Raw genomic sequence first — 22,412 nt, forward strand, 5'->3', positions numbered from 1 at the left:
AAGGCTTATATTTTCCACTAAAATCACACAAGGATTTCTAAACCCCAGAAACTTTCTATACCTACCTGCCAGCCTTACGTACAGTATTCTAGATTTCTAACATTTAACATTTAAAATGTTAGAAATCTAACATTGGCCATGGTATTCATTGGTCTCTGCACATAAAACAAACGTTTATCAAGTGGCTATTTCATGCCGGACACTAAGGACACTATCAAGGCTAAGACACTTGAATTGCCCTTGAGGAGTTTACGTAGTCTAACAAGTCACTTATTATTTATTATTTCAATATATGATTTTTATGTTTATTTATCACTTTGTCATTTCAACTAAATGCAGAGAGGCCCCCGGGGGCCCTGTATTATAAAAACCAGAAAGGAGTTTGACCATATCCCTTCATTTTACAGAAAACTAATATAACGTTGATCAATCCCCTCATTTTACAGAAAACTAAACTCTATAGTCTTGCCCAAGATGGCATAACTAATTAGAATGATGAACTCAGATCTCTAAACTTCTTTACCAAATTAAGGATACTATTTGGAGCTTCTGGCTAGCTCCTATACAAGAAACACAGTATAATCTTTAGGATTTTGGAGCAAAGTCATGTCCCTCTTCATAGAAAACTATTATCCTTTTGAGAAACAGCTCCTGGACTATGGGATAAAAAATCACCATAAGATTTGAACTATCCATCATGAACTGGATACTAAACAATGAAGCTGGCCATATATATTAGCAATCCATCAACAGAAATAGCATGTAAGAGACTGGGATCAAACAGGTGTGGAGAACTTATATAACCTGTATAAACAGATAAGCTCAGACTCCGGATGCACTGCCTCCTTACTCTCAAATCCATACCTTTGGCCTCACAGAAGTTCCTTATCACCATCTGACTAAGGAGAAAAAAGTCTGGACCTGGATTACAGATGACTTTCAAATATGCTGGATGGCTGTGGCATTACACACCAATCAGAAGTGTTTCTGAAAATCAGTGGTGAAGGGCAACCTTCCCAGTGGACAGAACGTCAAGCAATATATTTGTCCGGACTCAGAAATGGCTGAAAGTATGGATTTACAGTGATTCATTAGCAAGGGAACTAAAAATTTGACTGGATAAGAGATTTGCAAAGAAAAGGACATAAACATTGGTGACAAGGAGTTCTTGGGAAGAGATAAGTAGATGGGTCTTTTGGAAAGGAACAGAATATGAAGATACTTGTGTTGCAAGTGACTGTTTGCCAAAGGGCATCCACTATATTGAGGAGACCCTCGATATTCAGGTCTCTTTCCCAAGATACCCCAAGTACACAGAGTAGCCACAATAGGAGGATGAAACTATGCATGGATTCAACAACTTGAACTTTCCTTCACCAACAACCACAATTCTTAAATAAAATATAAAATTTAAGGAGTATATATATTAGGTTAAAAATTAAAAACAAAAACAAAAACAAAAAACAAACAAAAAAACCAAAACACTACATAACTGTCACAGTGAACCATATTGGGACTATAAGAAATAGTAAAATTATATAAACGTTCTTTCATGAATTGTAACAAATGTACCAAATTAATGCAAGGCGTTAAAAACAGGGTGGTATATAGGAACTCTGTATTTTACGCAAAATTTTTCTGTAAACCTACAACTTCTCTAAGAAAGAAAAAAAAATTAAGGAGTGTGTTATAGATTGAACCATACCCCCAACAAAGATATGTTCAAGTACTAACCCCTAATCCTCTGGATGTGAACCATTTGTAAACAGGATCTTTGAAGATGTTATTAGTTAAGGTGAAACCAAAATGAATCAGGGTGGGTCTTAATCCAATATGAGTTCTTATAAACAAAGGAAATTTGGACATAGTAGTAAGATACAGAGAGAGAGAGATGGCGTCCTTATGGAGGCAGAAACTGAATTGTTGATTACCTGACCAGAACCACCAGAATGCTATAGACTTCAGAGAAAGCATGGCTCTGGCAGATATCCTGATTTTGGACTTCTAGCTCCCAAAACTATGGGACAATAAACTCATGTTGCCTAAGCCAATGAGTATGTATAGATACTCAGAAAAACATGTTCTTAAACTTAATCCATTCCTGTGGATATGAACCCATTTTAAGTAGGACCTTTTTATGAGGTGACTTCAGCACAGTGTATTTAACAAACATTATGATAGGGTATGGTCCAACTCAGTCAGGATGGGTCTCAATGCTATTACTGGAGTTCTTTATAAGGAGAAATGAAATTCAGACAGAAAAAGAGAAAGCCAAGAGGAAGCAGCCAGAAGCTGAACATTAACAGAACCTAGAAAAGAAGGGAGAGGCCATCATGTGCATTTCCATGTGACAGAGGAGCCCAAGGCCAAAGATCACTGGCAGCTAGTCTCTGAATGCCAGTTTTGAGAAGGAAGTATCTTTTTACTGACACCTCAATCTTGGAATTCTCTTAGCCTCAAACCGCGAGCCAAAAAAAATCCCATTGTTCAAGCCAACCCATTGCATGGTATTTGCTTGAGAAGCCAAGAAAAACTAAAACAGGTACTTTGTTTCAGATTATTTAGGTGGTGGTATGATTCCCTTGTTGGGGAAAGAGAAATAGTGTCATCATTTGTACAAAATTTGCATCCTGTTAGGCAAATGCAAGAACGTGTTTGGGAGTTCAAGTTATTTGCTAGAGAATCTATATGAAGGGTGTATAGGCAAAAAAGTAGAATACATTGGTTATTAAAATATTCTCTCAGCCTCAAATCCATTCTTTTACACTATTTTGTGATGCTGTGGCTATGATTCTGCACACTACATTTTTCCTTTGCTAGGGAAGTTCTTAAGATTTTACCAAAAAGGAGTGCTAGAAAACTGGAAAACTGGAAGAAGGGAAAGGGATCTTGGTCTTTCCTGTTTGCATGCTGATTCTACACTGTCAAAACCAATCTCACTGTGCCCCTCAGAAATAACCAGTTCCAGTCTTGGCAGCACCCCTCTTCTAAGTTTCAAGGTTCTAATAACCCAAACTCTTCCCTTTTTATCCCAGCTCTAGGGCTGGTTGCTATTTCCTATAGCTACTACTTCTGTGGTACCTTGTTGGTTCCCTTTTGCTTTTTCAGTTCTCTCATTACTGCTAGGCCTTTTTTTTTTTTTAGGTACCAGGAGTGAACCCAGGACCTCATACGTGGGAACCTGGTGCTCTACCACTGAGCTACATTGGCTTCCCTGAGTTGGTTTTTTCGTTTGTTTGTTGTCTGGGTTTTTTTTTTGTTTTTTTTTTTTTTTGGGAGGCAAGGGGATCCAAACCTGGGACCTCCCACGTGGGAAGCAGGCACTCAACTGCTTGAGCCACATCTGCTTCCCAAGCCAAGTCAATTGAAAAAAAAAAAAATCAGGCTTTCTATTAAAATAACTGGTGTGGCTTTTGTTTACCTAACTGATAAACAGACCAGCGCTAGTTCTAATAAACTATGCTGTCTTTAGTCATTCTAATTCTGCCTTATAATCATACAGATGCTTAACAAATGTTGATTTAATAAGTATGGATTTAATTAACTGCTTCTGGTTCTTCTTTATATTTAACATTCCCTAACTGCACTAAGACCACATACGGTACTAAGAAGAAAGAAAAGGAATCAACATTTTTACAGCTTTGGTATGTCAGATATTGTGCTGTAAACTTTAAGTCTGGAAAAATTAGAAATGCTTTCATTTAAATCTTTCAAAGTTGGTTTTAAAAAAAAAGTTTAGGTTAAGTAACTTGCTAGTTATTTGTTAGTGGAGGATTTTCCTCCTGACAGTCCTAAGCAAAGCCCTTGACTTATCTTTTCTAATCTCATATCTTGAATGGAGGTATAAATAGCAAAAGGAAAGACAGCAATATAATAAAGGGCAAACTGTATCAAAGGAAAAATTTATAAATAAATTTAATAGGGCTAGAATTTAAACTCTGTTCTGCCACACTGCTAATGGGGAAAAGGACAAAATAAGGATAGAAACTTGTAGAATAGAGCCTAGAGATTAGCCTCTGTTACAGGAAGGGGCTAGAAAGGAAGTTTAGGGAAATTGGAAGGTAAGTTCATAAAAAAGAAGATATGGCTAGGCACACAAAATGTAGAGAGTCTGGTGACTGTCAAGGTCTAAAATTCTATAAATAATGACTGCTAACTAAAATATCTCAAATTCCATCTATAGCTCTCATTTTTTAACAATTTTAATGTTACAAAATAGATGAAATCATTTAAATCATGGCTCTCAAAATAATCAAGGCATATTCAAATATATGGAATTTTAAAATATTAGTTGATAATAGGTATATAGTACCTGTTCTACAAAACTTTAGATAACTCACCTTCCTCTACCTAAACCAGGAGAAGATTCAAGACTACTCTGTTCCACTCGCCCAGTTCCAATATCTCTCTTGGCATAATTTGAAGGGTTTTGTATTCGTGTTCTAGTTTGACCTGTTTGCCTTGTTTGAGTGCTCCGGACACCATTAATTAATCGATCAGCAGTGAAGTTAAATATTGAGGGACTTTCTAATAACCCAGGTCCTCTCTCTGCACTAGGAATTGTATGGCGCAGATGTGATTTACTAGGATTCCTGTAAATAAAATATTTGTATATGCACAGTTATAAATTCATCAAGACATTACATAGTGAGCATACTTACACAGAAACTAAAAAAGTGAAAATATGCTTTCTAGTTAATAAAGCCCAAAAAATGTTATTTAGAATATAGTTAATTTATCATATATCTGATAATGCAAATCTATAAAGTACCAATGCTCTGTTTTGTAATTTTTAAGTACAGATCCAAATTTAAATGCATGCAGGTACATGTGCAAGTTTTATTTGAAAATATTTTATCCTTTAAGTAAGCAACCGCTGCACGGTAGTGTTTACCCTTTATAGAATGTAATTCTATGCTTCAGTTTTATCTCTGATAAACATAACTGGTGGTTTAATACATCATTAAAGGCAGAAGCAGCCAACTCTATTTAGTAAATGTGACTTAATGTTTATGGTTAGGATTACCAAAGTTTACAAGTTTAAAAAAGTATAATGTAGCAGTGACCTCATATCACAAAAATATTGGGGAAAAAAAAATAACATGAAATTATTTTTTTAAAATCACTTATGGAACTTGCCTGCTTCTAGGAGGATACTGTCTGAGTGAAGTCAGAGGAGATGCTGCAGGTTTGAAGGTTGGAGACGTAAACCCATTTATAAATCCAGTATTTGGAAATGGAGTTACCTAGATTCATTCAAAATAAAACATACAAACAATCCAAAAAATAGAAATTCAACTTGGTTAATGCTGTTATATCCTCAGGTAATGTAGGTCATTTATTTATCTTTTCAGAGATGTTATGTTCCTTTTATACTTAAAAATAGTCAAAGACTGAGGAAAACATTATTACTAAAGGTACTATTTACTGAGTATGTATAACTGCGAGGACAGTATAAGGGTTTTTTCCAGGTCTTTTCATTTAATGCTCACAATGGTCCAAAAAAGAAACACTTCCATTTACAGAAACTGATACTGAGAGGAAAGAAACTTGTTCAAGACATATAAGCAGTGCATCCTTGAACAAAGGTTATTATGACTTTAAAAACATCTGTCTGGGAAAGTTCAAATGCTTAACCTAATGATACTAATAGTACTCCCTCCATTACTGATAAGAATGAGAGAGTATTTCTTTATTCCTGAAGAGTTTACTAAAATTAAATCAGGAACATTTATGTTACTAACTTGGCTCTATTTTGTAATCACAGCCTTTGAGAGTGCCATTTTTTCCCCCACCTTTACCTCTGTGCAAGTCTTGATGTGAACATGAAGATATTTTAAGCTCATTCACATTTATTTCCCATGTTACAATTTACAATGATATATGACATACAAATACACTGACAGATTCAGAAGAAAATTAGAGGACCTCAGAGACTTAAAGGATATAATTTTAAAAAATTAAAAATATTAAGCACAGAATTTAAATACCAACCATTTAAAAAATCTAGATACAAAAAAAAAAAACAAAGTAAAACAGTGTTGAAACACAGTTCTTTTTTTCTTTTTTAAAACAAGAAGTCAATAGACTAAAGCCTTCTAAACGCCAATCCTTGATGGTGTCAAAAGGCATTTAACTCCTTGGTGCCTTCCAGTCCCAACCTTAAGTTTTCACTAAATTGAAAGAGATATATATAGGGCTCTCTTTTTGTTTGGCAATGGGAAAAAGGAAAAAAAAACCCAAACCAATGTCCCATAACCAAAGCTAATTGGAAGCTAAAATATAAAAAGGGTATTAGACACAGCTCAAGACAAAAATAATATTGTTCTATTTTTTAAAAAATTAAAGGAACAAAAGAAATGCTAAAGGAGAAATATGCATTTCTAATTCACTATTTGAGAAACTCTATAATAGATTGTAAGAATTAAGAATCTACTAAAAAATATTCACACCAGAAGAGGCATTTAATTCAACTAGAATTTGAAGATTACAAGTCATGATAAGACCAATCATCTCACATTTGTATTTTTACATACAGAATTATTGGTTTTGGGAAATTTTGCTCCAAAATAATCTAAAATAATAATCTGCTCAGAATTAACATGCACCTTCTCATCACTTCTGCTCAAAATGACACAGCATGTTTTAGAGCAAGTGAAAGGGGACAGAGGTGATTTATCTTCATATATCCAAACCAAGATCAAAATAACTGTCAAAAATAGCTATCTATATATAAAACAGAAGTCAAGGCCAGGTAATTGATTCAGGATCCCAACAGATATCAATCTACAAAGGGATAAATATAATTAGAAAAGGAACTTACTTTGGGAAGAACTCAAGAGGACAAGCATGGCAGTCGAGTTTAGAAAAGTTTATTAAATAGCATTAGGGACTATTTCCTATTAAGATGCTTTTATGATGTAGTTTTGGGGAAAAAAATACATGGAAATGGGTACACCTTTACAGAATGTAGAAAATATTGGGAAACGGACTTGGCCCAGTGGTTAGGGTGGACCACACGGGAGGTCCACAGTTCAAACCCCGGGCCTCCTTGACCCATGTGGAGCTGGCCCACGCACAGTGCTGATGCGCGCAAGGAGTGCCACGCCATGCAGGGTGTCCCCTGCGTAGGGTGTCCCCCGCGTGGGGAAGCCCCACGCGCAAGGAGTGCACCCCGTAGGGAGAGCTGCCCAGCGCGAAGGAGGGTGCAGCCTGCCCAGGAATGGCGCCGCCCACACTTCCCGTGCCGCTGACGACAACAGAAGCGGACAAAGAAACAAGACGCAGTGGATGGACACAGAGAACAGACAACCAGGGGAGGGGGGAGAATTAAATAAATAAATAAATCTTTAAAAAAAAAAAAAAGAAAAAGAAAATATTTAAAAAATAGTGTGCTTTCCTGCCATTTTGATCCACACAAAACAGAAACAACTTTGAATTTTAGCCACTTACATACCAACTTGGGGATTATTACAAAAGACTAATTTCTCTTAGTCTGTCCTTCACACTGCCACAAAAGCTATTTTCTAAATGGAGTCTGATTTCATTTCCCTGTTTAGAAACATCAGACGACTTCCCATAACCCACAATACAAAAACTCCAAACACCTCTAGACACCCTATTAGAAATTTACAATTTGGCCCTGATAGAAATGGCAGCCTCACCACCCAAATTTTGGGCCTCAAACCTATGTTTTAGCTCAGAAATACTCATTGTTCAATGCATAATTATACCAATGTGCTTTTTTGTGCATGATGTTTATTCTAATGAAGTTTCCTTGTCTTTGATCACTTCTGATAAAACTCATACTTAGCCTGAAAAGTTCAACTCGATCTCTATTCTTCATGCTATTTTGTATGTATCTATAATTTTGCAATTCCTGCCTAATTGATATATTTATCTTTCCTAGAATGTGAGCTTTTTCATGGACAGGAAACATCATTTAACTTTATATCCTAGAATACAAGATAACAAAAATTCAAATTTGATCAATTATTCTCTGAGGAGTTACTACCTCCTTTCTACCTATATCAATATCAACAGTAACAACATAACTCCAGTTACTTCCCCAGCTGACTGGGATGCCTATTTCATTAGTATCTTCTTACTTTCCTACCATTACCCTGAGAAACAAACAATCTAATGGCCCACCTTAGCCTTTTCTGACTTATTCCAAAGCCACGTCTTGGAGATGAACTAGTTTCAAAGGTATTAGCTCAATTTCTTTCTGACCATAACCTTCTATATATTCTATCCTTCCATCGCTCTTATTCTAATTAAATCTGTTTTTGCAACCTTGTGCAAACCTCTAGCTCATCAATCCAAATGTATTTTCCATTTAGGAGCCTAATGAGTTTTCTTTCTAATATAAACCTCAATTTCAAAGACACTTTTACTAGTATTCCTGATTCTCTTGCATTGCAGTCCATCAAGTTCATAGTAATTCCAAACTCACCTAATCTTTCTAGCATCTACAGCAGTGTAGCTGGAGAAAAATAATTAGATCCATGGCAAAATTATGAATAACTACCACAGACCTCTAACACTTGCCCAAATCTGTAAACTTTTCAATGTCAAAAAATTCTACAGTAAGTATAAGGATTAAATAAAATAAAGTTTGTAAAACAGTGTGTCTCTATTTTTCATTGATTGTTAGATGCCCATTTAAATTCCTTTCTCCTTAGAAAAGTTCCCCTATTTCTCTTCTAGTCAGAATTAGTATTTTCTTCTTTGCTCACAAATATATCAATTATACAATAACTCTTATCATATTCTATGTGTACTAAGGATTACACAATTTAGGAAAAGGAAATACTAGATAAGAAGGAGATGAACTAGGGAAAGAATCAAGATCATAGTATCTGAAAGGTGTTTATGTATATAGCTCCAGAATTATCTCCAAATAAAATGTAAAAAACCACTATATAACTTGACAACTATTTTACTATGGCAAACTGAAATACATCTGGCTTCCCCATTAGACTAAGCTTTTTAATTCTCCAAAATATATAGTGAAGCATAAACAATATAAATTTCTGTTAAAGAAATTCCAAGTAAAGAAAAGGACTTACCAAGGATGGATCAAGATAGCTATGTGTTGTTGACCATGTCTGTGGGGCAATTAAACTGTAGAGAGGAAACTGCTGTTGGGGACTATATATTGGAGGTAAATAAAATGATGTTGTATAGCGCTGCTGTGTATAAAGGTTCATGTCCAGAGGTCTAAATCCATTCTTTGGCAAAAATGTGTTTATAGCTATTGCCTTAGCTTTTATTCGTGCCTGTTTGAAAATTAAGTTTCCATTAGAATACTTAGAACTGATTTGAAAATAAACATAGTATAGTCAATAGTTTTGCTTACCTTAATTGGCTTTCCTTGGAAAGTTTTAACTTCTTCTCGTAGGTATTTGTAAGCCTAAGGGCAAAATGATCCAAAATAACATTCTATTAACCTTATAAATAAGATGAATTGAGAGTTAATTCAAAAGCTCAAATAAGGAAGTGATTTTTAACATTCTTAGAGACATAGGTTCCTTAAAAGAACCTGATGAAAACTTGGAATCTCTACTCAAAATTCCCATAAACGTTTGCATACAATTTAAATTTTTTTTTAAATGAACAAATCAATTTTATTGATACATATTAATAAAGCATATAATTCACCCAAAGTATATAATCAATGGTATTTGGTATAATATTAAAATTTTCAGTTTCACTTAGCATAATGTTTTCAAGGTTCACCCATGTTGCAGAGTTTATTGGCGCTTCATTTTGTTTTATGACTAATATTCCACTGTATGAATATACAATGTTGTTTATCCATTCATCTAGTTGTTCCTATGGCTATTGTGAATAATACTGCTAAAAACTTTGGTGTGCAAGTATCTGCTTGATTCTCCATTTTTTGGGGTGTATATATAGGAGTGGAATTGCTGGGTCATATGGTAATTCTATGTTTAACTTTCTGAGGAACAATCAAAGCTATTTTCCACAGTAGCTACACCATTTTACATTCCTCCCAGCAATGCATGAGAGTTCCAATTTCTCTATATTCTTGCCAACACTTGCTATTTTCAGGTTTTTGGTTTGTTGGTTAATTGCCATCCTAATGGGTATGAAGTGGTATCTCATTGTAATTTTAATTTGCATTTTCCTAATAACTAATGATGTTGAGCATATTTTCATGTGCTTATTGGCCATCTCTGAAGGAAAGCCTTTGTATTCATAGTTAAAATAAAAGTCTCCTAGAGACCATACTAAGAATCCTAACCTAGGGTAAACAATGAATACTGAATTTCCAGTAATAATTTCAATTTTAAATTGAGATTACACAGTTCAGGAAAGGAAATGCTAGGCAGGAAGAGAAATGAATTGAAGGTAAGATCAGATCGCAACATTCAAGTCATTATTTACAGTCCTTATTCTTCTCCCAATTAAATCTAAATTCCACAACTTAATGTGAAGGTTTTGCATAATCTGACACAACCTCATTTCACCGTATTTACCATATGTTAGGATAGTGTAAACTCTATTCCACAAACATAGTTATCTCCCATTCCTTTGTTCCTTTTCCTCTCTTTTCCCTTCTACCCAAATAAAACTTTTCTTTCTGATTTGTTTTTTCTCTTCTGAATCCCTGATATAGCATTACATCATTTAACAGTCTGTAATGGGAAGTGGACTTGGCCCAATGGAGAGGGCGTCCACCTACCACATGGGAGGTCTGTGGTTCAAACCCTGGGCCTCCTTGATCTGTGTGGAGCTGGCCCATGTGCAGTGTGATGCACGCAAGGAGTGCCATGCCACGCAGGGGAGCCCCACGTGCAAGGAGTACACCCCATAAGGAGAGCCGCCCAGCGCGAAAGAAAGTGCAGCCTGCCCAAGAATGGCGCGGCACACACGGAGAGCTGACAGAACAAAAAGAAACACAGATTCCCGGTGCCGCTGATAAGGATAAAAGCAGTCACAGAAGAACACACAGCGAATGGACACAGAGAGCAGACAATTGGGGCAGGGGGGCGGGGGGGAGGAAAGAAAGAAATAAAAAATAAATCTTTAAAAAAACACAAACAAACAAAACCAAAAACAGTTTATAATATATTTATATTCTTTCGCTCATGTTAAATTTTGTTTCCTCACACAAGATTCTTCCTTTAAGGGAACTTCTTGCATCATCCTAAAAGTTTATTTTTCAATACCTTTAAGAGTAGTATACAACATGCAATCGTGCCCAGTGAAAGATTAAGGCTAGATTCAAATTTTCTGAAACACTTTTCAAACTTATCATCATGAGGTAATATTAATCTGTCTGAATTTATTCCCATTATGTACTTCAAATAAAATACTGGGTAAACTATGTACTTCATGGGATAGTAGCGGAAAAAGCTTACCTGTTGTGCATCAGCTTCTGTTTCAAATGTAATAAACCAATTATCATTATAGGCAAATTCACAGTTTATAAATTTCGGTAAATTATCCCCTTTAAATAGTGCTTCTACTTCCTGCAGGAAATAGAAAGGTTAGAAATTAATTCTCAATGATGCGACTTTTTATCCTCACACACATAAAAATTAACAACAACAACAAAAAACAAACTCCACATCCCATTAAGGACTGTATTTTTAAATGAAGACTTTAACATACTATTATGCCCACACTGAATCTCCTAAACACACACACACACACAAAAACCAAAAGCAAAAAACAAAAACAAAAACAACAAAACAGTTGAAAAGTTTCATGGAGCATCCAGAAAAAAGATTACATTGTTATCAGATAAACATGACACAACTTATTGACAGTTTACTCCAAAGGTACTATTTAACTAAATTAATATGAAAATATCTTATTTTACTACTAGGCTAATAGCTATGCAACTTTTTTTTAAAAAGGTAAATTACGAAATTAAAAAAAAAAGTCGGAGTTTTGCTTCCAGTCAAAATGGGAGTAAAAGGGATCATCAAATTTATCTTTCCAAACAACTAAATACAACATATAAAATACACGGAATAATGGTTTTCAGGTACTGGATATCGGGCAGTACAGGACAGTGATCCCAGAGAGGGAGAACGTGAACAATATGAGTCCTAGGACTGCCCCAGTTTATGTATGGGTTTTCCAGAGTGCAGTATAAGGAGGGTGAACACAGGCCCAGGCAGGGGTTGAACAGATGGAGGTGAGAATCCCAAAAGGCAGATTTTCAAATAAGATAAGAAAAGCAAGACCCAACTATATGCTGCTTACAAGAAACCCACTTCAAACATAAAGGCACAAATAGCTTAAAAATAAATGGGTGGAAAAAATATACCATGCTAACATTAATAAAAGAAAGCTTAAGCATCTACATTAACATGAGACAAAGTAGATTTCCAGAGCAGAAGAATTACCAGGGAAAAATATAGTCCTTTCATAAAAATTATTAGGTAGTTAAATTTCAGAAAGCATTAAAGGAATTAACTAAATGAACCACAAAAAATTTGTGCTCAGGGATTCTAATGCCATATTTTGTTGGCTTATCTCTGTTAAGTACTTAGTTATAAGAGAAAATAAACACATGAATGCAAAGTCATACCTGACTAGTATGACCTCAAAACTCAGTAATACTTTAATGTCACTAGACTATCAATCTTGTAGTAAAGAGAAATAATATCTAAACTATCATAAACTAGATATACTTTTAAAATTTTCTAATCACTGACAAGCATTTGATTATATTTAAAGAAAGAACATTCTGAAAACTAGCATATAATTCTAAGCCCCAAGAGAAGTGCTAATACAGTCCTTGGGAAATTATTGTACTTATATTTTTCTTACTCAGTTAGTTTTTTATCACTTTTTCCTACTCGTATTTTTCAACTTTTAATTTATCATAGGGTTTCTTCTAAACCCTCTCCCATAATACTTCTATTTATTTAAGTTTTAAAACTTAAAACACAGGGTCTTCTGTTCTGATATACCAAGATCAAGTCTGAAGATAAAAGAATAAAATTCTTAGTTACAGTCTTTACAATTGTAAATGCACAAGAGACTTTACATATGTCTCAAGTCTTGAAAATTAGGTCCTACGGTTTATACCTTATTTTGAGTTAGTAAAGGCATCTAGATTAAAAATAACAAATATTCGAGTTCCTCTTCAAATTCAGAACCTCAATAAAAAGGTGAGAAAAAGAAAATCTTCACTTCTTTTTCCCCCATCTAATATAGCACAAGTAAAAACAGCCTGAGCTGAACAGAAACTAAAAATTGCTACAAGACTATGCTTAACAGTGATATCAATTTCTTGCCTTAGATAAAGAACTGTTGGAATTCGCATCTTTCTTATATTTTATAAATTGTTTTCCTTAATACATCTTCATACATAATAAATTCTACTCACAAAGAATTAATCTAATTAATTTCCCAGTACTTTAAAGACTTTCCTTCATTATCTCAGAGCATAACCATCAGTGTGTTTTGCTATACAATACATAAATCAGATCAATCATTTGGACAAGTAAGAGACTTTACAGCAATGGAATAAGGATCATGACATTTATATTGAAGGTATAAAATCACTGCTTGTACAAAAAAGCCGGCATGTTAGCTTGAATCAAGCAGCACATCACACTATTAATCACTTTATTCTTCCCCTCTTGCCATTAAAAATATTTTTTTTGAGGGAATGGAGATGGCTCAAGCTGTTGAGTGCCTGCCTCCCACATGGGAGGTCTCAGGTTCAGTGCCTGGTGCCTTCTGAAAACAAAACAAAAACAAAAATAAGCAAGCAAAACAAACCAAAAAACCAACTCAGGGAAGGTGATGTGGCTCAGTGGTTGAGCACCAGCTTCCCACATATGAGGTCCTGGGTTCAATCCCCAGCACCTGGTACCTTAAAAGAAAAAAAAAATTTTTTTTTGGAAAAGTTAATACAACTTGTAGGTTTTATTATTTTTAAATTAATAAATATTTAAAAAGTTCTTTTTATCTAAATACCGATATAAATTAATGCTTATTTTTTTAAAAAATGTAAAATATATAAAGAGTATAAAGGAGTCCTAAGACCAAAAGCTTGAGAACCACGTATAAAGGAGTCCTAAGACCAAAAGCTTGAGAACCACTCTTATGAACTGCTTTGTAACTAACAGAGAATGTAAATCCTGACCAAAAAAACTATTACAATAAATATTTATTCTTAAAAATACACACCCCATAAAGGGTCAACGGTAAAAAAAAAACTAAGATAAATAAAAAACCTACAAGAAAAATTTTGGGTAGTCTTCAGAGGAGAAATTACTTACTTCTACAGGAGTAGATTCAGATATTTCACGCAATATTACTATGCAACGATTCTGATTTGGCCTTACTTTTTCTCCCTTTTCATCCACTTGGACTAAAGGTAATGCTATAAAGAAAGGAAAAATGAATGGTTAAACAGTAACATTAAAACAAACCAATCATTTATATTCTATTATGATATAATATAGATACTCCAATGGAATATCTTACACTATATTATAGAATATGCTAAAGAAATCTGTATACAATGGCCAAAACTATCAAAATGTTTTAAACCAATTTTACATGTTAAACTTTTCTCAACTGAAGAACATGAAAATTCTGCAAGTCCCACAGGAACTATAATAAATTCAAGGGAAGTGGATTTGCTCAATGGATAGGGTGTCCCCCTCCCACAGGGTTCAAATCCAGGGCCTTCTTAACCCATGTGCTGAACCCATGTGCTGAGCTGGACCACAAGCAGTGCTGATGTGCGCAAGGAGTGCCGTGCCACGCAGGGGTGTCCCCCGCGTAGAGAAGCCCCAAGCGCAAGGAGTGCGCCCCGTAAGGAAAGCTGCCCAGTGTGAAAGAAAGTGCAGCCTGCCCAGGAATGATGCCACACACACACAGAGCTGATGCAGCAAGATGACACAACAAAACGTGACACAAATTCCAGGTGCTGCTGACAAGAATACAAGCAGGCACAGAAGAACACACAGAATGGACACAGAGCAGACAACTGGGGAAGGGGGCGGGGAAGGGAAGAGAAATAAATAAAAAATAAAAAAATCTTAAAATATTTAAAACCTTTGTTCTGAAAAACTCAAACAATAAAAATAGATTAAAATTTAGAGTTAATGGTTTTTTCCTTCTAAGTCCCTAAAATAGAACAATTTTCTTATAACTTTTATTTGAAATAGTTTTAAGATTCACAAGAAGCTCCTATGTACCTTTCACCCAGCTGTTTCAAATGATAATGTCTTAAATAACCATAATACATTGCTAAAACAAGGGCAAGGATGCTTGTATACTACTACTCAGGTATAGACCTTAGACAGACTTCACTAGCTTTTATATATTCTTTTTTATTTTATACACACACACACACACACACGTGTGTGTGTATAGTTGTGTAAAATGGTATCACATGTATAGACTGGAATAACACCTTGTCTTTGTGATAAGCAGGATACAGGACTAGTCCATCACCATAAAGATATAATTTACCAATATGACAAACAAGAGATGACATCGCTACAAATATACTAATATTAAACGGCTAATAAATTATTTAAATAATAAAAATGCTCTAATAATGGTTGAAGTGATGAATGCACAACTATGAGGTTATACCAAATACCACTGATTGTACACTTTGGATGAATTGTAAAATTGATTTTTTTTAAAGGATATGAGAATTATTACAGGTAAGTTTGTGCTAATAAATATGACAACTAACATAAAATAGAAACATTCTTTAAAGACACAAACTACCAAAGTTTACTCTAGGACAAAGAAGTAACCTGAATGGACCTGTATCTTAGAGTAATTGAATTTTTAGTTAAAAAATCGTCTCACAATGGAAACTCAAAGCTTATAAGGTTTTACCAGAGAGTTCTATCAAACATTTAAGGTAAAAAATAATACTAATTCTACAGTATAACCTCTTCCAGAAAATTTAACAGGGAATACTTTCTAGCTCAATCTATGAAGCTAACAGTATACTGAAGCCCAAACTAAACAAAGACATTAAAAAAAATAGGAAAAAAAGGAAAGAAAAGTACAGAATAATATCTATCCCTCATGAACACAGATGCAAAAAATTCTTACCAGAATTTTGGCAAATTGAATCTAACAATAAATAAAATAAGTAACAAATCATGACAAGTGGCATTATTTCACTGACATAAGGTTGGTTTACCAATAAAAAACCCAAGCAATGTTAAGTCACTACACTAACAGACTAAAAAACAATAATAATTTTTAAAAACCCATATGATCATCTTATAGATGTAGAAAAATTATTTGATAAAAGCCAACATTCGTTTCTGATAAAAATTCTCAGAAAACTAGAACAGAAGGGAAGTTCCTCAACCAGATAAATTTTATCTATGGAGAACCTACAGCTAGCATCGCACTTGATGGTGGAAAACTAAATGCTTTCAGAACAAAGCAAGAATATCCACTAGAGGTTGGAGACAGTGCAATAAACAGAAATTAAAGACACACAGATAGGAAATAAAGAAGTAAAGCTGTCTTTATTCACAGACAGCATGCTAATCAACGTAGAAAATGATAAAATTTCCATAAAAAACGAGAATTAATGCATTTAAGCAAAGTATAAAAGAACAAAAACAATTTATCTTTTTATATGATGGCAGTAAACAACGGCAAATCAAAATGCCATTTACAATAGCATAAAAATAAGAAACTTATCAATAGAGTTGACAAAAAACATGGAAGTCCTGTACACTGACAACTTCAACAATGCTGAAAAGAAATTCTAAAAGACTTAAATAGATATTCTGTGTTCACAGAAGACTCAACATTATTTAAGGTGTCAATTTTCCCCAAATTGGTTTATAGAGTCCATGCAATCCCAATCAAAATGCCAAAAGACTTTTTTTTTGTAAAAATTAAAATGCTGTTCTAAAAATCATATGGCATTGTGAAACATTTAAAAGCGCCTAAACAAAGTTGGAGGTTCTGCACCTACTTAAATTACAGTAATTAAGACAGTGTAGTATTGGAATCAAGACAGACAAGTAGGTCAGTGAAAGAGAACAGACGGTCTAGAAATAAACCCACCCATGTATGGACAAATGATTTTTTACAAAGCTTCAAAGGCACTGCACTAGAGAAAGGATAAGCATTTTCAATAAATAGTCCTGGAACAACTGCATATTCATATGTAAATAAAAGCTAAAAAAAAAAAAGAACTTCCACACATACCTCATACCATGTACAAAAATTAACTTAATATGAACCAAAGATAAATGTAAAACCTAAAACTACAAAACTTCTAAATGAAAACCTAGAAAAAAAGCCTTTATCTTGGATTAGGCAAAGATTTCTTAATATTATACCAAAAGCAAGATCCATTAAAAACAAACAAAAAAGGCAAACTGGATTATGTAAAATTTTTTAAACTTCTGCAAGTATCCAGAATACACATATAGATGGGCACAAAATAGTAAGAGAACAAAAACAGGGAGGGGGGCACGTTTGAGCAGACACTTCAGCAAAGATGATGAAAGTAAGGCAAAATAAATACATAAAAAGATACTCAACATCATTAGGCATTAGAGAAATACATACAAATTAAAACAACAGTGAATAACCATTACACACCTATTAAACATCTAAAAGTAATATGACTGTCCATACCAACTACTGGTAAGAATGTGGAGCAACTGGAACTCTTACACAAAGCTGGTAGATATCCAATGAAAAATGATACCATAATTTTGGAAACAAGATGGACAGTTTCACAAAGTTAAGCACATTTACCACATGATCCACATATTCCACTACTAGGTGTTTAGCCCAAGCATATGTCCATACAAGGACATTTATACAAACATTAGTAACAATTTTATTTGTAATAGTAAAAATGTGGCAATAATCTAAATGCCCACCAAATGGTGAATAGATAAACAAATCTGGTATAGGTAGTCAATGATATATTACCCAGCAATAAAAAGCAATCATCTATTGGCACTGCTACCTCAATAAAATAATTAGGCTGAGCAAAGAAAAGTCAGACCCCCAAAAAATGAGACTGTATGAGTCCATTTATATAAAATTTCTAGAAATGCAAACTAATATAACGACAAAAAGCAGACCAGTTTTTACAAGAGGAAGAGGCAGAAGATAAGGAGGGGCAGAAGAAATCTTCTGAAGGGTGAAGGTATGTTCATTATCTTCACTGTAGTAGTTTCACGGGTTTATAAATATGTCAAAACTTAAACTGTACACTTAAAATGTATAATATAAAGTATGTAAATTTTATCTCAATAGAGCTATAAAAACATAACAAAACTTAAAAGACATTGCTGAAACTGTGCCTTTCCTTCTTTCCTCCTGTAGCAGTCTGATATTATTTATGAATTCCAAAAGGAAATAAATTGATTCCTCTGGCATAATAACTCTTTGATTGTATTAGATTCAAATGAAATGTCTGATTAAATTATGTTAAGATTAGGGCTCCAATCCAACCAGTCATTAGAGTGGACACGACTCAACGTCAAGTCCCAGCCCCGCTGGGGATAAAACAGCCACTCACATGGAAGTGAACACAGAGGAAGAGAGACAGCTCATTAGACATGGCAGAGGCCCCAGGAAGAGAGATGAGATTGATAGTCTACAGCTGGCCTTGTGAGGAGAAAGTTAATTATGATTTGCCACTTTCTTAGCCAACTATCTGCTTCAATAATTCAACAACCTTACAACATTTGTCTAGGAACAGAAAAATATAAGAGATGATCTTTGCAGACATTTAAAAAATTGCATTAAAACACCTCTTTAGGAATATAAGTTTTATTTGTGAAGAGAAAATCCAACAGTTCTAAGATAAGGTGTTCAATTTTTCATACTACTGTTAAGTGAAATCCACAAAAGAAAAAAATCTTCACTGTCAACAGAAATAATCAGGATAATATGTAAATATTTCCTACATAAGTAATGGAATTAGTAGTAGTGAGAGAAACAAGACATTTATCAGGCATATCAATGTCCAATCATTTAAAAAATATGTACTACAGCACATTCGCACTGTATTCTTTCTGAAGGATATCCATTAAAGTGATAAGTGACTGCGAAGTAGCAGTCTTGAGAAGGGAAACTATAAAAAATAATTCATATTGTACTTGTAGCACTATTATAAAAATTATGTTTGCATAATTCTAAAATGAATGATTAAAAAAGAAATACAGGGTGAATCTGGAGGACATTATGTTGAGTGAAGCAAGCCAGACACAAAAGGAAAATATTGTATGACTGCATTACTATGAACCAAATATACTGTGTAATTAAAAATTTTTTAAATCCAGTAAAAATTAAAAAAAAAAAAGTCAGTACTATCTTGCAATTGAATTTGATGTATAAAAGAAATCTCAAATGGAATTAATTCAACTGCAAGGAAAGCAGAAAAACTTAGCAGAGTTGTTACTAATAAAATTGTTTTACTTGCTTAGTTAAAAAAAAGAAATACAATATATTCATATATATAATTTAATATAAAACTATTCTCCAGTGAAGCTACAGTGTGTGGGAATGGAAGTAGTGGATGAGAAGGAAGCATTGCAAAGGGCAGGAGGAAACTGGGGAACGGGGAATATTTTCATTATCTTGACTGTGGTGAAGGTTTCACAGGTGTTGAAAGTATGTCAAAACTTACCAAATTATAAGAATGCCATTTTATTATATACCAATTATATCTCAATAAATTAAAAAAAATAATAAAGTAGAAAGTCTGTAGAATCATAAATCTGCAAAACCAAAACAAACTACAGCTGTGACATAATAGGTATGGCAGTTTGATATTATTTATGAATTCTAAAAAGAGATATTATGTTTGTAAACTGGTCTGTTCCTTTGGGCATGATACCCTTTGACTGACTTAAATTCAAAGGCTTTACTGTTTACTTGATTAATCAAGATTAGGGCTTTGATTAAATCTTGACTCAGTTTGTCTCAGAGTTTGAGTACCCATTTGCTTTGCGGGCTATCTAAATGGATACCTCATCAACAAGATAGGGAAACAGATACACAGAAGCAGATACTCCAGAAAAGAGGAAGGGAGCTCTATAGAATGGAAGAGGATCCTGAACCATTCGCTGATAGTTTGCAGCTGAAAAGAACAAAGCAGCTGAGCTCTATGCCAGCCTAAGCTGCGAAAGGAAGAAGCTGGGCCCACCGAGCCTTAAGAGGAAAGAGGAAGGTTGAAACCTTACAGACATCACCTGTCCTCTTGCATCAACACGTGGCAACAGACTTTGGGTGAGAAAGTTACCTCTTACGGAACACTGAGTTGGACTCTAATACTGTAACTGTAAACTCTACCCCAAATAAATACCCTTTGTTTTTAAAAACCAATAGATTTCTAGCACTTTACATCAGCACCTCTTAGGCTGACTAAATACAATAAGCACCATTGAATATCTATATTTCCTTTAATTCCAGGGGGTCTCTGGTGTAATGTTTAAAGAATCATCTGATGTTGCCAAATTTCTGAGAGAAAACTTTACTCACAACATCCTTTTAAGGAAAAATGCAATAATATTTCATCAAAATTTAAGCAGGAAGTTGAAATAAAAAAGAAACCCCTTTGGTTGCTAGACTGCTAATTAAAATATATTTCACTTTAATCGTAAATATTTTGTTTAATGTGACAGCTGTCTTTGATTTCTCCATTAAAAAGATTTCTTTTCTAATCCAAATGAACCATAATTTTTGAAAGTATGCTATCTATACTTTTGACATGGATTCAGTCAATGCTCTCAGAGGCTGTAAAACAGACATTATAAGACACAGATATTACAAGGACATGGTCAGAAAGGAATGGAAAGTGATGCATGATTCACTGTACCATCAAGTGCCTTAAAGGAAAAAAAAAAAAGATTTATTTTATTTCTCCCCCTTCCCTCCATCGTCTGCTCTCTGTGTCCATTCGCTGTGTGTTCTTCTGTGTCTGCTTGTATTCTCATTAGGAGGCTCCAGGAACCAATCCTGGGACCTTTTGGAGTGGGAGAGAGGAAATCATTCTCTTGCACCACCTCAGCTCCCTGGTCTGCTGCATCTCTTACTGTCTCTCCTCTGTGTCTTTTTTTGTTGCGTCATTTTGCCGTGTCAGCTCTCCGTGTGGGCCGGCACTTGTGCGTGGGGCAGCACTCCTAGTGCAGGGCAGCACACCCCATGGGCTAGCTTGCCACATGGGCCAGCTTGCCTTCACCAGGAGGTCCTAGGTATCGAACCCTGGACCTCCTATATGGTAGACAGGAGCCCAAATGCTTGAGCCACATCTGTTTCTCCCTTAAATTTTAATGGGTATGGATTTAAAGGTTCCGATAAGAAAAATGCTAAAACCAAACATTTATTTTAAATTGTTATTTACTTACATCTTAGCACTTCAACAATCAAATCCACATCAGTACTGAGTTTCTTGATATGGTCAAGGTTAGCTACTGTTGTAATTGGCACATACTGATCACTATCCATCTGTGATATAAGGTACATATCACTAGCAAGATTCTCCCTGTTAAGAAAAATCTTTTTTAGTTAATAAAGTTCCATCTATAGCAATACTAGTTTCATAAGAGGTACTAGCATGGTAAGGCATGGCTTTTCAGTTAGATTTGAGTTTAAACCCATCTGTTATATACTATCTTTGTGACCTGAGGTAAATTTTTTTCAAAGACATTTGGGGGAAGCAGAGGGAGCAGAAATAAAAGTAACTGTGCTTTATACAATTAAAACTAATAAGTAATTTTTAAAAATATAATTATTTTATAACTTATCCTTGCTCTAAAAAGTATGAGTAGCTTATTTTTTAAAGAAAGGAAATCTAGATGAATAAACAAAAAAGGTAAGAAAAATATAAAAAGGCCTGGGATAAGGCTAGTGTCCAAACTCTATGCCATATAATCTGAAACACTTGCTAGAAAGGCTGCAAATTTGACTTTATGCTTCCTAGCAGTCAGCATTAAAAAGAAGGAAACATGACCAATAACATTACGCATAGGGTCATAGGATAAGCCAAAAATAACGAGTAGCTTAGCTGAAAATAAGCTATTTTACTAATATTCTGGCCTAAGAAAAATGGTTCCTGTGAATTCTCATAAAGACCACAATGTGATGCAGTGAAAAAGGTCCTCAAAACTTCTCAAATTCAATACAATGGATTTCATAGGCTCTCTTCTTACAATGTCTCTCAATGAAGGCCAGTGGCAATCTTGAAGCTCAGTAAAATTGATTTGTAGGGTGGAAAGGCTTCTGTACCCCTCATCTCAGCTAATCATCTCTCATATTTGGGGGATTCTGGCCATCTGAGGGATAGATAAGGGGTTGTGAATGGTGTAGAGGTAGGGTTTCCACTTGAGCAACACAATCTTTTCTTTTGAAGGTATATCATCATGTAATATAAAGTGTTGCTAATTTGT

At 34.5% G+C, this 22,412-nt stretch overlaps 1 protein-coding gene across 10 annotated transcripts in view; it reads right to left on the reverse strand.

Moving 5' to 3' along the window:
• Positions 1-22,412, reverse strand: part of LARP4B (La ribonucleoprotein 4B) — an 89,954-nt gene that overhangs the window by 12,726 nt on the left and 54,816 nt on the right. For 5 of the 10 annotated variants that reach the window (XM_071215421.1, XM_058297648.2, XM_058297646.1 and 2 more), the window contains 7 exons: positions 21,372-21,508; positions 14,277-14,380; positions 11,391-11,501; positions 9,362-9,415; positions 9,072-9,281; positions 5,140-5,246; positions 4,341-4,592 (listed from right to left, as the gene is read on the reverse strand). In XM_071215421.1, coding sequence (XP_071071522.1) covers positions 4,341-4,592; positions 5,140-5,246; positions 9,072-9,281; positions 9,362-9,415; positions 11,391-11,501; positions 14,277-14,380; positions 21,372-21,508 — 975 coding nt within the window. The remainder of the gene's footprint in view (positions 1-4,340; positions 4,593-5,139; positions 5,247-9,071; positions 9,282-9,361; positions 9,416-11,390; positions 11,502-14,276; positions 14,381-21,371; positions 21,509-22,412) is intronic. The other 5 variants (XM_071215422.1, XM_071215423.1, XM_058297650.1 and 2 more) reach the window with 1 other exon arrangement.

The sequence above is a fragment of the Dasypus novemcinctus genome, chromosome 5, assembly GCF_030445035.2.
Source record: "Dasypus novemcinctus isolate mDasNov1 chromosome 5, mDasNov1.1.hap2, whole genome shotgun sequence".
NCBI lineage: Eukaryota > Metazoa > Chordata > Mammalia > Cingulata > Dasypodidae > Dasypus > Dasypus novemcinctus.